The 16,370-nt window shown below is 36.4% G+C and overlaps 1 protein-coding gene across 8 annotated transcripts in view; it reads right to left on the reverse strand.

The window, feature by feature from the left end:
* Window positions 1-2,161: 2,161 nt before the first annotated feature.
* The window catches only part of SOAT1 (sterol O-acyltransferase 1), a 59,291-nt gene continuing 45,082 nt past the window's right edge, over window positions 2,162-16,370 (reverse strand). For 7 of the 8 annotated variants that reach the window (XM_082465526.1, XM_082465532.1, XM_082465529.1 and 4 more), the window contains 13 exons: window positions 15,578-15,726; window positions 14,341-14,400; window positions 13,508-13,615; window positions 12,336-12,618; window positions 11,517-11,595; window positions 10,866-10,947; window positions 10,516-10,561; window positions 9,682-9,811; window positions 7,972-8,069; window positions 6,746-6,844; window positions 5,573-5,708; window positions 4,813-4,958; window positions 2,162-3,303 (listed from right to left, as the gene is read on the reverse strand). In XM_082465526.1, the coding sequence (XP_082321652.1) occupies window positions 3,247-3,303; window positions 4,813-4,958; window positions 5,573-5,708; window positions 6,746-6,844; window positions 7,972-8,069; window positions 9,682-9,811; window positions 10,516-10,561; window positions 10,866-10,947; window positions 11,517-11,595; window positions 12,336-12,618; window positions 13,508-13,615; window positions 14,341-14,400; window positions 15,578-15,726 (1,473 nt within the window). In that variant the 3' untranslated portion in view covers window positions 2,162-3,246. The remainder of the gene's footprint in view (window positions 3,304-4,812; window positions 4,959-5,572; window positions 5,709-6,745; window positions 6,845-7,971; window positions 8,070-9,681; window positions 9,812-10,515; window positions 10,562-10,865; window positions 10,948-11,516; window positions 11,596-12,335; window positions 12,619-13,507; window positions 13,616-14,340; window positions 14,401-15,577; window positions 15,727-16,370) is intronic. The other variant, XM_082465530.1, reaches the window with a different exon arrangement.

The following is a 16,370-nucleotide window of genomic DNA, read 5'->3' on the forward strand; positions in this document are numbered from 1 at the left end:
AATGAATTTGGTAAAGTAGCAGGATACAAAATTAATGCACAGAAATCTCTGGCATTCCTATACACTAATGATGAAAAATCTGAAAGTGAAATTAAGAAAACACTCCCCTTTACCACTGCAACAAAAAGAATAAAATATCTAGGAATAAACCTACCTAAGGAGAGAAAAGACCTGTATGCAGAAAATTATAAGACACTGATGAAAGAAATTAAAGATGATACAAATAGATGGAGAGATATACCATGTTCTTGGACTGGAAGAATCAACAATGTGAAAATGACTCTACTACCCAAAGCAATCTACAGGTTCAATGCAATCCCTATCAAACTACCACTGGCATTTTTCACAGAACTAGAACAAAAAATTTCACAATTTGTATGGAAACACAAAAGACCCCAAATAGCCAAAGCAATTTTGAGAACGAAAAATGGAGCTGGAAGAATCAGGCTCCCTGACTTCAGACTATACTACAAAGCTACAGTAATCAAGACAGTATGGTACTGGCACAAAAACAGAAACATAGATCAATGGAACAGGATAGAAAGCCCAGAGATAAACCCATGCACATATGGTCACCTTATCTTTGATAAAGGAGGCAAGAATATACAGTGGAGAAAAGACAGCCTCTTCAATAAGTGGTGCTGGGAAAATTGGACAGGTACATGTAAAAGTATGAAATTAGAACACTCCCTAACACCATACACAGAAATAAACTCAAAATGGATTAAAGACCTAAATGTAAGGCCAGACACTATCAAACTCTTAGAGGAAAACATAGGCAGAACACTCTATGACATAAATCATAGCAAGATCTTTTTTGACCCACCTCCTAGAGAAATGGAAATAAAAACAAAAATAAACAAATGGGACCTAATGAAACTTAAAAGCTTTTGCACAGCAAAGGAAACCATAAACAAGACGAAAAGACAACCCTCAGAATGGGAGAAAATATTTGCAAATGAAGCAACTGACAAACGATTAATCTCCAAGATTTACAAGCAGCTCATGCAGCTCAATAACAAAAAAATAAACAACCCAATCCAAAAGTAGGCAGAAGACCTAAATAGACATTTCTCCAAAGAAGATATACAGATTGCCAACAGACACATGAAAGAATGCTCAACATCATTAATCATTAGAGAAACGCAAATCAAAACTACAATGAGATATCATCTCACACTGGTCAGAATGGCCATCATCAAAAAATCTAGAAACAATAAATGCTGGAGAGGGTGTGGAGAAAAGGGAACCCTCTCGCACTGTTGGTGGGAATGTAAATTGATACAGCCACTATGGAGAACAGTATGGAGGTTCCTTAAAAAACTAAAAATAGAACTACCATACGACCCAGCAATCCCACTACTGGGCATATACCCTGAGAAAACCATAATTCAAAAAGACACATGCACCCCAATGTTCATTGCATCACTATTTACAATAGCCAGGACATGGAAGCAACCTAAGTGTCCATCGACAGATGAATGGATAAAGAAGATGTGGCACATATATACAATGGAATATTACTCAGCCATAAAAAGAAACAAAATTGAGATATTTGTAGTGAGGTGGATGGACCTAGAGTCTGTCATACAGAGTGAAGTAAGTCAGAAAGAGAAAAACAAATACTGTATGCTAACACATACATATGTAATCTAAGGGAAAAAAAAGGTCATGAAGAACCTAGGGGTAAGTCGGGAATAAAGACACAGACCTACTAGAGAATGGACTTGAGGATATGGGGAGGGGGAAGGGTAAGCTGTGACAAAGTGAGAGAGTGGCATGGACACATATACACCACCAAACGTATAATAGATAGCTAGTGGGAAGCAGCCGCATAGCACAGGGAGATCAGCTCAGTGGTTTGTGACCACCTAGAGGGGTGGGATAGGGAGGGTGGGAGGGAGGGAGACACAAGAGGGAAGAGATATGGGAACATATGTATATGTAAAGCTGATTCACTTTGTTATAAAGCAGAAACTAACACACCATTGTAAAGCAATTATACTCCAATAAAGATGTTTAAAAAAAAAAACGAAAAACCCTTCCAAAGCTCAGTCTTTACCAACATAATCATATATCATTCAAACAACCAAAATAATTCCTACACACCACACTGTATTAGCTATAGGCATCTTATAACATGGAACATCACACAATAAAGTAAATTTTCTTGAAAATGATCACCTATTAATTTATTGCAACTAAAGTACACTACCATTAAAAGTATAATAATTGAGCAAATGCAGAAGCCAGCTTCTGGATCTTTAATATTCCCTTTAATATTAATGGTGGTGATTAATACTTATGTTAGACTTACTAGTCTGAAAAATAATTCACATCAGTATTTATTAGATAAAATAACTGTACCAAAGGTTACTTCTAAATAACTTCAAAGAAGTTATTAACTTTTGTTGTTTAAACTTTCAGGTATCTTCCACATAAGTTCCACAATAAAATAATTTAAACACATGATTGACTCTGCAAGTTTTTAAAAATTACTTTAGAATTTAAAAGAGGAAATATTTTTCTTTGTCCTGTGCCACTTCTTTTTCCCTTCCTACTTCTGTCCTCCTCAATATATAATACTATGGATGCAAACTCAAGAATTCAAAGTGAAAGGGATAATTTTGCTTCACAGACATCACGACCTACAGTGTATAGCAAAAACAAGATAAAAATAGAACTGAACTTTAAAAAAAATACAAATTAGGATATATAACAAGATTATCTTTGGAAAAATAGATATTTTCTCTCTACTAGAAATAGCAAAACATTCCACATTATTTTCTTTCCCAATTGCATGGTCAATTAGCAGACATTCCAACAACGCACATGAAAAAATTTCTAAGCCAGAGGTACTTAAATGATTTCTTCATCAATGTTTTGGGTAATTCAGTGGCCAAGAAAACATGATGTTTAGTCTCTAATTAGATGGAATCAAGAAACAAAACAGCATTTCTGAGGTTTAAGCTGATATGACCCAGCAAAAAATCTGTCATTATATCAGCTACAAGTCTCCCTTCTCCCAAAAAGGAAAAAATTAAGAACTGCTTAAAAGTGTACAGGCTTCCAGGAAACTTCTAACAGCTCAGCTTCAGGTGACCTAGTAATGGAGTGAGCCATCTGTAAAGCCTGGAGTGGTCCAAATAACACAGATAACTTCAGTAACGGCTGGAAACAGATGCTGGCCCCAAATCAGGTAGAATACCCCATCTTCAGTCAAGGAAGGAAACAAAGTCCAAGCTTCTAAAACACGTAACGACAAGTCCAGGAACGTGGCCGGATATAATCCAGAAATGTGGGCTTCGAGGGGAAAAAAAAGAATGGAAGAGTAGTTTATTTGTGTGCACTGTATGTATGAGAGACGGGGTAGATAGGGGGTGTTAATGTTACACATGGCACATCTCTAAAATGCCTCCCAGCATTTCAGTAACCTTTAAGCTATAAGCAGCTCACTAATTCAAAAGATGTTCATCATTTTTATCTATAGCACAGATTTACTTGATTTAGAAGCTTTACGTGAAGCTAAGTCCAATAAACTCTGCACAACTGCATGGACTCCTGACCAAATTCCAAATAGGCACTACCTTTTTTTCTGTATCTTGCATTTTGTTTTAGCACAGTCCTACTTTTAGTAGCCCAAAATCTAAATGGTGGTAGGTTAAGGATGATAATATACACAAATTACTATAATACAAAGCTTAAATTACTGAATTATCTAAATGAGGAACAGATGAAATACTATGAACGTTCAGAAATAGAAAAGAGACTAGAGCAGGAATTTTAAATAGCTTCATGGGGACTTCCCTCGTGGTGCAGTGGTTAAGACTCCATGCAGGGGGCCCAGGTTCGATCCCTGGTCAGGGAACTAGATCCCACATGCACGCCGCAACTAAGAGTTCGCATGCCAGAAGTAAGGAGCCGGTGAGCCGCAACTAAGACCCAGTGCAACCAACCAACCAACCAAATAAATAAATAAATAAATAAATAAGCTTCATGGACGACATTGCATCCAAATCAGATCTTGATAAAATCTGACAGGTGAAATCTGAGTGCAAAGAGCAGAGTGACCAGAGACAGAGTCCAGAGTCCAGAGCAGTTAGTTCAAATGCACAAAGGGGACTCATAGGAAATAAGGAGGGGATGTGAGGGCAGCATAGCAAAATCAGGGTGGACAGTAGAAGCTTTGGGAGAGAAACTGATTAATTTGATTTTGAACATCTTCAGTTATAGGTATCTGTGAGAAATACCCAAGCAGATGTATCAAGAAGCCCCCCACCCCAAATATTTGGGAGTTTTCTGTAAGCAGCCGAAAGCTAAAGCTCTAAGAATGAGGCTCTTACAAAATTACAAACAAGAAAACAACAACAAAAAAAGGGAAATGGGCTCCTAGGCATATGAGTCTAGCTGGACATTTTTATAGAGTTTATTACTTCGGGAAGGAAGAGGTAAAAGATGTGTATTTGGGCCTGGGGGTGGATACACATGCCACTGGGAAAACCTTGGAGAAGACCTACATTTTCAGGGCACAGGAAGAATATTAGAAGGAGCTAAAGAAAAATCAGATCAAGAGAAAAAAAAGAGAGAGAGAACCAAGAACTAGGAGAGTTCAATGGGAAGAAAACCAAAGAAAAGAAAAAGTTCAAGGACAGTGCAGTAAGATAAGTTACTGCTTTTACTCCACATTTCCCTCCCCTTAACATTCATTTATCACCATCTCCACTACTCCCTTCTCCTTAACACTGCCCACCAACCCTCACAATCAGGGGACAAATAGGTTACTTCACCACTCCAGCCTGATTGATGACTCACATTTTTCAAGGGGCAGTGTTGACGTGCATACCACTCTTGAGAATAAAAGCACAGGAGGACTCCATTGCCCGCGAAAAGGGAAGTCCACATCAGAACATTCCAAATTGGCCTTTTCCGACTATCATTGGCAATGAAGTTGAAAGCCACTAAAGTTAGGAAAACAACAAGAAATACATATAGTCATCAAAACAAAATCTACCAGGAGATGAGGGCCCTCAGATATCTGCTACAATCATTTAGTTATCATAAACAGCATCAACTGTGTATATACACGTTCTATTCTGGCCATTGGTCCCATAAGTAAAAATGAAGCTTCACTGTTGAAATTTATTAATCAGTGATTATTTGGAAATCAGTCAGTATTCAGAACAGGTGAAAACATATTTCATGGACGCATTCATATTCTAACTCGTCCCTCTCCACCCCACCCAAAAAAGGGTTAGTTTTTTTCAGAGGGTGAACACTGAACAGAGTTTAAGAATGGTGAGGTTGTTTATAGTTTTTATGAGCTACCAAGTCAGTGTTATCAATAGTCTTCAAGAGGTTATTTAGTTCATTTCTCTACATCAAAGTGTAAGCATCTTGCAACAGAGTTGTACATAATTACTCAAAATTAATGTTCTTACCATCAGATAAACAACATTGCCTTGAAATGGTATTACTATTTACTATCTAGTTTTCTACATTGACTTTATATTTTATTTTCTAAATTTCTCTTTTAGCATGATACTCAGTACTCATGAGATGCCAAGATACTTACTTCCAAAGAACATGAAGAGCACAAAAAGCACGGGATAGAAAAAGTTCAAGCAAACAGCCAAGGCATATTCGTGCACTACAGCAGACACAGCAAAGACAGCTAACATGGCAGCTGACCTGAACTTCTTTGTGAAAAACTAGGGTAAAAGGAAAATATTAGAGGCAATTTTCAGAAAGTAAGTAATTAAAGATGAACTACATAAGACTTATAATTAACACATACTAAAGGCACCTATTTAATTATATTCATATTTGATTTTCTAAGTCTACTCGGAGTAATCCAATGTACTAAAATAATGACAAAAACATCTATGCTTAAAAATCCTTACTTTACTAAATGAGGCATTTTCAAAACCATTAATGTTGAAAGATCGAGCATATTTTCAAAAACATTAATAACTTATATTTGTAACTCACTATGGTTGACAAAACATAGTTTTCATTTATAAACGGACACATCAAATCTAGAGTAGCACTGTATGGTAGATTGGGCAGGTACCATTTTTACAGGTAACAAAACTAAGATTTAGAAACAAGGGACTTGCCTCATCCATAAGTCAAATTACATTTATAAATGAAAGAACATTAGAATACTGTGTTATTTGCACCACAACACACTGTCATTTAGCCAAATAGTGCCCTTATTTAACAATTCAAACCTGCAATCCAGAGATACCAACGTTAATCAACCATGAGACTCAAGAGTACATTTCTTCAGTCTAAAGTTCTGCTCTAAAGAATGTCTCAAAGACATATATTAATAATCTATATCGGAGAGTTGTAAATCAGAACATAGGTGGTTTCTCCACTTCTAACAAAGGAAGAAAAACAAAAAAACAAATGGAAAAAGCTAGGGGAGGTTATTTGTTGGCAATGAGACTCCAACAAAATGATCCATTACTGGTGGATCATTTCAACTTCTCCAAATGCCTGCACGCATTCTTACTTTGTAGTCATGTAAAATAAAAATCCAGAGCAAAAACATCGTCTTAGCCCTAGTAACTGTAGATACTGGTCTCAGTGCTATTCAGAGCAGAAGGTTTCTTAGACATTAATGGCTCACAAGAGAATTGAAGACAACTAAGTATAACTTCCTCCAGCTGCACAATAGTAATACTTTTCTGGAAAAGAATCTCCATTTCTTAAACAACATTAACTAAATCTTGCTGCTTACCCAGAGAAAGTCCTTGTAAGCATAGTAATATAGCCAGTCATGGACCACCACATTCCAGGTCCTGTAATAGTTAGCGTATGATGTGGAGTTCCACCAATCCTAAGGAAAAAAAGCAAAGGTATACATATACACAAAACCAAAGCAAAACCTACTCCCAGAGAATATACACACATAATATAACACCTAGAGCGTGTTATGATAAATTGTTAGTCCATACACTGACGTCAGAAAAATCTTCAAAGGCATTTTGAAGGCATTATTTGTGTTCAGTGTGACATTAATCCTAGTTCTGTGGATGATTAAGTTCCCAGGTTCACTATCTCTTTATCACACAAGTTATGATGGAAGATACACAACATTATCATTAAATCTAATGTTCATCTAAATTACAATCAGTAAATCCCCCGTACCTTGCTAAAACACAATGAGAGATTCTAAGGTCACACAGACTTAGGTAGTATAATAACCCTCAAGAGCAGTTTGCTGGTATCATAAACGGCAAAATTTAAGTTGCACCACGAGTGAGATGGTGGCTTCCTCCAAGTCCTGGTGCTCCTTTATATATATATCCTGTTTCTTACTCTAAGATCAGACCAATGGAATAAGACATATAAAATTTGCAACCCGCACTCGCTGCTTCTTTGAGAAAGGAGGGGTAGGCTGGGAGTGTTGCCAAAACATGAACAGACAGACAAAGTTCTAGAGGGCTTTAGGTGGGATTACAGAACACTGTGAACCACTCTGCCTCTACTCTACAACTTAATTCCAACTTTGGAAGTGTAAGAATACTATCTGAAGCAGAATTAATGCCTTTCAAAATAAAGGAGGGAGAAGTTATTTCCTTCATGAACTGTTCAACAATCTTAAATAGAATAATTTGCTGAGATCACTCCTACAGCACCAGACGGCCGATTTCAAATGAATAAAAAGTCAGCAAAGTCTCAGAATGCCCTCTGGACACCTGCTTTCCCACTGTAATCCCCAATACAGGATCCAGTAGGAACCAAATGCAGTACTAAGGGAGCAGATTTAGAGGTAGAAGAAAAGACAAGACTACGCCACTTAAATCAGTAATAGAATTTCAGACTTAATATTGGTAAAAACTGTGGAAGAAAATGATTTCACAACGTTTATGTTAAAAAGCTAGTAGCCAACAACGCTCAAATACTTAACAATGAGGACACAAATAAAATGTGAAAAGGAAGATGAGTCCAAGTACACATTACCTTATAAAACATCCTGTCACCAAAGCGTAACATCTCAGCAAAGGCATTGAGCCAGCAGTGCAAAAAGGCAAAAAAACTAAGGAACAGTATCAGCACAGCTAAAAATAAGATGAACAATATTAAGACTCTTTCCAAATAGCTCACATACCGATCAGTTAATTATATGTCATCATTTGCTTAGCTGGAATTATTTTGTAAAATTAAAGTTATTATTCCAGCTTACCCATTCCAGAAATGATACAGTGTATTTTGAAAGTTAATTATTTTAACCTAATAAAGAAATAACTTTCTTCCAAGTGGGTTCTATAGACAAAAATGACCCAGCCTGTTTTTAATGGAAATGCCTAGATGTATGGCTTAACTTGGTAGTAAAAAGCCCTTTAAAATCTGGCCGTGTATTCCTCTAAACTAGCTGTTTAAAACTGGGGGAGATTTTGCCCCCAGGAGATGGCTGGCAATTCTGGAGACATTTTTGGTTATCACAATTCAAGAAGTGGGCCTTGTGCTATGATATCTAGTTGTTAGAGGCCAGGATGTGGCTAATATCCTACAATGCACATGACAGCCCCCCAAACAAAGAATTATCCAGCCCAAAATGTCAATAGTGACAAGGTTAACTTATCTCTGCCTCTACTCCCAATGTAGCAAACATCATCAGCAACTGGACTTCTGCCATTCCCAAATACTCCATACCTTTGAATCCATCCCACTACCTGGAAGCAACTTTCCACCACCTCTCTGCCCGGCAAACGACTATTTATTTTTCAATACCCAATGTTAAATGTCATCTCCACTATGAGACAAAGTTCAACAGCACCTTAGTATATTATATATTACACTATATTTTAAAATATCAATTTACATGCCCATCCTTTTCATTCACTTGTTTTTTCAAAAAATATTAGTCTACTATGTATAAGACAATGTTAGGAGAGACTATGACTGGCTATAAGACACAATCCTTGAGCTTATGGAATTTGCAGCTTAGTGAGGAAGACACACATATGTAACACATATCCCATCAGAGGGACAGATAAAAGAATTTATTGGAGTAAATCTTGAGGGGCAATCATGGAGGATTACTAGCAGATGTCTGGGAGAGAGGGAGAGGAAGAAAAGAACGTGATGGCAGAAAACAATACCAACATTTAATGGGTAGAGAAAAGAGAAAGAGTAAGTAAAGGAAACTAAATGTAATTAAACTGCAAGCTTCCAGAGGATAAAGAGTATGTGTGTCTGGTTCACTGTTATGTATGGTATGGCCAGAAAGACAGGAGAATAAGAGAGTGGCAAGACAGACTTCAAAATGTGGTCAACAGCACCCAATACTTCATGGAGATCAAACAGAATAAGGGCTAAGCCAACTACTGGAGGAGATTAGAGATCTTAATAAAGGCCATTTCAATGACCTGGTCTGATTAGGAGCAAGATTACAGTGACTGAAGAGTGAACGGGAAGATAAAGCATGAATACAGACTATCCACAGTCAGAGAAGCAAAACTTGCGTGAAAGAAGACAAATGGAAAGATTGGCCAGGGACTGAAAGGATGCTTCATCTGTCAGATAGACGGAAAGAGGTTAAAGATGGGTACAGATGCGTAGATGAGTTTATAGCAAAAAGCAGGTAAATCAAAGGTGCTCACACGCAATGGCTTTCTATTTTCCTTGCAACTTTATGAATAGCCAAATTAACCAGTACCCATATGTTACCTGGCAAGATGGAGTTAAATATACATAAGACCAGAACACGAGCGCTGAAGGGCTCCTGTTTGATATTCCGAAACAAGGGGGTGCAGAGCCTTTCAAAGACGTAGTACACATAAAAAAAGCAACCAAAAACCTGGAACATAACAAAGATAATTATAATAAAGACAGCTGGATCAGGAAAGATGAAAAGTAATTTTTTTTCCTTCAAAAGAACATATATATGTGACCTGTAAACTAACATTTACATATATATTCCATTTAACACTAGTATGTAAGATTTCCGAACTGTAATCCTTCAGAGATAGTACTCAAGCCTAATTTCTACCATACCTATTCCCAACCCTTTACCAAATGGCATTTCTGAAAGATCAGACTCTGGAATCTCTCTTTCCTGCTACATGAAACTCATAACAAAAGAACCTATTTCATAAATGGGTATTTGATTGACACAAGATTTTAAAATGGGATCTTCTGGGATTTATGATTCTGATAAGGGGTTGAGGGAGTGTCAGACCACATCCACACAGATATACATCCAAAAATAAAATAAAAAACAGAAAGGGAGGGGGAAATTAATGTAGATGCATACTGAAGTAACCAAACGGAATTATTTTACTTAAAAAAAAATTTTTTTTTAATTGTAGAAAATTACTTTTGATGTATTGGCAAAGCAAACACCATTTACTGAACTAGGAATAGTTTAAAGACTTCAGTAAGAGTTCTAGAGCTCCCAGGAGACATGAATTAAACAATACTTTAAATATATTAAATTATTATTATATTCAAATCCCCATCTCCCACCATCCAACAAACCTTAGGCACTTAAAAAAAATTCACCTGTGCAAACTGCATAGCCACATAACCCCATCTTACAGTGGGAGTCCTAAAACGGAAGAAACAAAATTACTTTCTAAATAAAGAAAATAAATGAACTTTAAAAAAGGTCCTCACAGTATCTTTCCACACAGAACATCATTTTTGACATAGGAAGAACTTGTATAATTCTGTCAAGAATGACTGAAATCAAATCAGATTGCTAGAATCATGATCTGGGGTTTCCCATGCCAGCAAGAAAATTAAAACCCATTCTAACTGCTCTGTAGCACTACATGAACTGGTCTACCTACCCCACCTCCTTCCTGGCACACTCCTGGTGCTACCCCATTTCTGCTTCATAATGCCATTACCTGGGATAGTTGTCACGGTAGATGAGGGTAGGAGCAAATAAGAAGTACAAGTACTGATTGACTGTGGGTACTGGAACAGTGCCTGGAAAAGGAAAACTATGCTTAGACTGGAGGCTCTTCAATTTCTTTCAGCAAAACTGAAAGAGGAAAATAAGCACAGAATAGGGAAGACAAAAAGCTACCTCTCCTTAGCTCATGTTGTTTCTTCCTGCTCTCCCAAAATGATGACTTCTTATTCCTAAATTAATTGAATATTACCAATCCCTCTAAACTAAGTTACTCCTGTGACTTAGACGTAACTTCTAGAGTTTGAAGCAGCAATTCAAGAAAAGTAAGCACACGGGGTGTAATGACTCTATTAACATTCTATACAAATAACGCAAAAGTTGCAAGAGTCTAATGATCAATGTTTTAAATTTTGGGGACCAAAGGTAAAACAGGAACAATCAGGAAACAGTGAGAAGGTCTTCCAAATCAATACAGATCATATATATATATTTTTTCCTCCTCTCCCAACAGTTTTTTTTTTTTTTTTTGGATCCTTGTATTTAAAATCAAACATAATGTCTACAGAATGTAATATGCCATTCCAGTAAACACCAAAGGTTGAAATACTCTGTGAATAATCCTTTGACTTATGGAATTACATACTTGATTTCTCCTTGGCTGAATTGAGTACCCGAGGCACATTCTCTCTGACAAATGAGTGGGCCTTCATTATAAAACGAATCTACAAAGGAGGGGGGAAAAAAGATGAATTTTCTTTCATTGACTTGTCTCCTATAAGCAACCACAGAACAGCACTAGATTATAAACACACAAAGAACTTAATTTTGTATATACCAACTCAAACTGACTTTTATGGACTAAAACAAATGAAAAACAAACTCTAAAGAGAGACATGTTATTACTCAAATTATTTTGCAACTAACAGCACCATCTGTTACAGGTATATTACAAATTAAGAAATTAAAAGCCTGTTCAAAGAAGGTCTACTGAAATGGTCCTCTCCATCAGTCAAACAGAGCATTAGAGACAGCCAAACCGAGCATTAAAGATAGCCAATAAAAGTCAGAAAATTCTGAAGGGCGTACAAACAAAATAAATCTTTTAGATGGCTATATGACAAAACAATGAATCTGACACTTCAAAAGTAGAGTTTTTAATTACAAAAGTATTTTATACTTTAGATGGCTTCTACACAAAGTGTTCAAGAACAAAATTTGAATTCATCCGGAACAGTTCAATGTAATTTATTTCAATTATCAAGAATCAGAGAACACTGAAGCTAGAACGAATTTTAAAAGACAAGATGATGTAGTTTAACACTTTAATTTTATAGATAATAGCACAAAGAACCAGATATGAAAATTTATCCAACTAATACAACAAAAAATAACAATTATTATTGTTATTATTATTATTATTAACTAAGCATAGCATTGTATTGAGTAACACTCAAAACCTTACCTGTTCGAGTATAACAATGAATCGGGAAGCTGGTGGTAGTGTATACACTAATACAACATAAAGTGGTCCCAAACCTAGAACTCCAATCTGGAAGACCACAAAAAGGAAGCAATGCAAGACAGAATGGACTACTGGATGAGAACTCCTGTGATAGCCTCTGGCCCAGTGTTGAAACAGGAAATAGGGAACTGTAAGTGTACATAAGAACATGGTGCACCACGTCCACATAGCAACAGTAAGTTTGCCAAAAGCATAAGACATGAGATTGAACTCAAGCACTAGCCTGGGGAAAAAAAGCACAGAGAAAGAACTCAGAAGTGGATTTTTAATACGCACTGATTTATAAAGTTAAAAACTTTCAGACCCAAAACTTTCAACTTTAGGAGACACAACAACACTAATACACAGAAGTCATGGATGTAACACTTGTGCTCCTAAGCCTCAGCTTCATAACTTATTTATCTATTTTCTAAAAGCTCTAGGATAATATGGTCTTTGAACATAAGATACCTAAACTACTAACCTAAGATAACAAGACTCTGAACTTCTCAAAGATTAGATTCTGACATTAATACATTTTAAAGTCTAAAATATGCTATGGGAAATATTTAAATATTTAAAATATTTAAATGTTTAAATAGCAATCATTTATGTACAAAAGATGATTTCGCAGAATGAAATAGTACAATTCGAAAATCTAATATACTATTATGATTATCTCAAATTTTAATTTACTAATAAAGCACATAATTCAATGTATGATTATCACACTGTCATTTTTAGTTATAATTTGATTTTTATATTAAAAATACCATGTTTTTCAAACGTTAAATTCCAATAAACTACCTACTTTTAGAAACAACCTAAAATGCATACCCATAGCAGAAAAACTGGTAAGTCATATATACAATATTCTCTCATTTAGGAAAATTACCTAGAAACTACTAAGATGGTCTGTTAAAATAGACCATTTTAAAAATAAAAGTCATAAAACTTTTAATATTCTTTTTAGTTGTACTTTTCAGGAGAGAGAACTCTCACCCTCAAATCAGCTGCTTTGGGATTTTCTGAAGCAATTTAACCAAATCATCTTTTTTCAAAATTTAAATATAGTGAAAACTCCCAACACCCCATGCATCAACTAAGCAAACAGGTATACAATACTGTCTTACCTTCCTTCATCAATGTAATCTACTACAAGTGTGCTGAGAATGAAGAGAATGAGGAGGGCAATGAACATGTGATATATCGTTCTGATGTGGTCCACCTCAAACAGCTCACTGTAAATGTAGTTCAAAGAAAATTAATCGATATTTAATTTTAAAACACCATATATTAAAGACTTTACTTCAAAGCAGTTCAGAAGATGCTTAATCCACACTCCAAAAACATCTCAAACAGTAATCACAGAACATTACTCATGAATATCAGTATTCTAATGAAGAAATCAATGATAAATAATCAACTCAGACAGCATTTCAAAAGAAATATTCATTACCTACTCAAAATGTACCTTTAATTTTCAGTTCACAAATGAAGTTGCCACAATTAATTTACATTGCCTATTTTTTTTTCCCCATAAAATCTACACAATCGGGGTTCTAAAACAAGTAAATCTGAGAAAACCATCAAGTCTCAAAGTTGGCTAGCCAAAGAAGAGATGAAAAAAATTTATGTATCAAGAAGACAGCACCACCGAAACTCTCTTGAAGTGGTTTACCTAATTAGAAAATTTCTGTTCTAGCAGCACAACTTCAAGGAATTTATCAGAGGACCAATAACCATTCGTATCTCCAACTCCTTTGAAACTAGATACAGAACCAAAAGATCAGAAAGGAGGAGCAAGAGATGGCAAATGTACAAAAACAAGTATCAAAACCAGTGTATTACATGAATACAGAACAAACCTATTAAACATTCATAGAGTACTCAGTGATTCTAATCATCAGAATAGTTTGATTTTTAAAAATTCAAATAATTAACAAAAGCAACTAAAAATACTCACTCTAAGAGAGATCGCCTTATAACAAAAATCTTTCCATGTTCTGGAGGTGCTCTCAGATCTCTGGGAAGAGCAAAAAATTAAAATATGAGTACTTCAAGTATTACAAGAAATTTAAACCTATGGATAAGAAAAGCAATATTACCAACTACAGCTTATAATATTAACTGCCTTCTCACTATGATCCAGGTACTGTGTTAGGGTTTTATGCATGTTTTGTCATTTGCTCCCTCTGAACAATGCTGTGAGGTAGGTGCAGACATATCTGATTAGGAAGGAAGAGATGTTAGGCAAACCTAACTAGAGCAGCACTCAAAAAGACCCCACAGCCCAGCCCCTATGGAGATGCATTCCTGGAATCACAGGCTGACAACCACTCTTCCTTCTCCTAAACACCCCTAAGGACAAGCCTCCAGCCATACTTTACTCAGTTCGCATACTATTTTTGGTCTGTCCTCCAAAACTGCACTGATGTTTATGATACCCTCCCCTAAGGTCTTCCAACAATCCCCAACAGCCTCCTGATCTAAAAGGTTACCTCCAGTTACTAAAACTTCACATTTTAACATCTAACATTATCACCTTCTTTAGGGCTTTTTGCACTACCATTAGCACCTCTGCTATGGTTAGCTATTCTGGTCAAAACAGTTCTCCAGAACAGGAGACTGACAGAGACCAAAGAGGCATAAAACCAAGGAAAGCACAAAATGGCAAATTAGCACACACTGGCCTTGGATAGCCTTCCCTCTACTGCTCTGGATGACTGACCAATTAAAATAACGTATACTAATTGCACTGTACTTTATTACAAGTACTGTATAGAGTACAATAGAGAGGCAGTATAAGACACAGTGAAGAGCACGGACACTGGGTTCAAATCCCCACTGTGTAATCTTGGACAACATTTAACTGCTTCGTGCTTCAGTTTCCTAACCTGTAATATGCAGCTATATTATGTGCCTCACAGGGTCATTGTTTGGTTTAAATGTAAAGCATTCAACAAGTGTTGGCTATGTTATTTTATAAGTCAGCATGGTCTTAAATGAGGTATGCATGTTTGTTATAATCCACATATTAAGATGAAGAAACCCACCCTTCAAGTGTTTAAAATAGCAATACATGGCTAATAAAAAAGGTAGTGTGGTGTGAATCCAGGCTTTTTTAGTGCAATCCACATTGAGACCACTGAGCTGTGCTAGAGTAGACTTGTGCATTAAAAGAAACTATTACTCGTACTTACTTAGCTCTGTGGCTGTTCTCTCCTTCAAGAACAGAAAAGGATGTGAGAGCACAACCACCATTGTCTAATGATGCAGATTTTTCAATGAGATTGGTCACAAAATCATCAAAGTGACTGCCAACTTCCTTCATAAAAAAGGGCTTCAATTCCTAGAATTTTAAGACAAATAAAGGAAAACATTAGGAGCTAACTAGCTTATGAGTTGTTGACATTTTTTAAAGGGTTCTCCTAAATAGAGCTGGATCAAAAGGAATCCATGATAAGTGAATTCACAGGAATAAAAACAGAAAAGTGATTTCTACAGCTGACCTGTAGTTTCAGAAACTGCTACTGAAAAAGCAACATGATGATTTGTCTTTTTAAGAATGTATACCCTTTGGACTTCCCTGGTGGCACAGCGGTTAAGAGTCCGCCTGCCGGGGCTTCCCTAGTGGCGCAGTGGTTGAGAATCTGCCTGCCGATGCAGGGGACACGGGTTCGAGCCCTGGTCTGGGAAGATCCCACATGCTGCGGAGCAACTAGGCCCATGAGCCACAACTACTGAGCCTGCGCATCTGGAGCCTGTGCTCTGCAACAAGAGAGGCCACGATAGTGAGAGGCCCGCGCACCGCAATGAAGAGCGGCCCCCGCTTGCCTCAACTGGAGAAAGCCCTCGCACAGAAACGAAGACCCAACACAACCAAAAATAATTAATTAATTAATTAATTAATTAATTTAAAAAAGAAAAAAAATGAATATCTGCTTTAAAAAAAAAAAAAAAAAGGGGCTTCCCTGGTGGCGCAGTGGTTGAGAA

The sequence above is a fragment of the Balaenoptera physalus genome, assembly GCF_965194825.1.
Source record: "Balaenoptera physalus genome assembly, chromosome: 1".
NCBI classification, from domain to species: domain Eukaryota; kingdom Metazoa; phylum Chordata; class Mammalia; order Artiodactyla; family Balaenopteridae; genus Balaenoptera; species Balaenoptera physalus.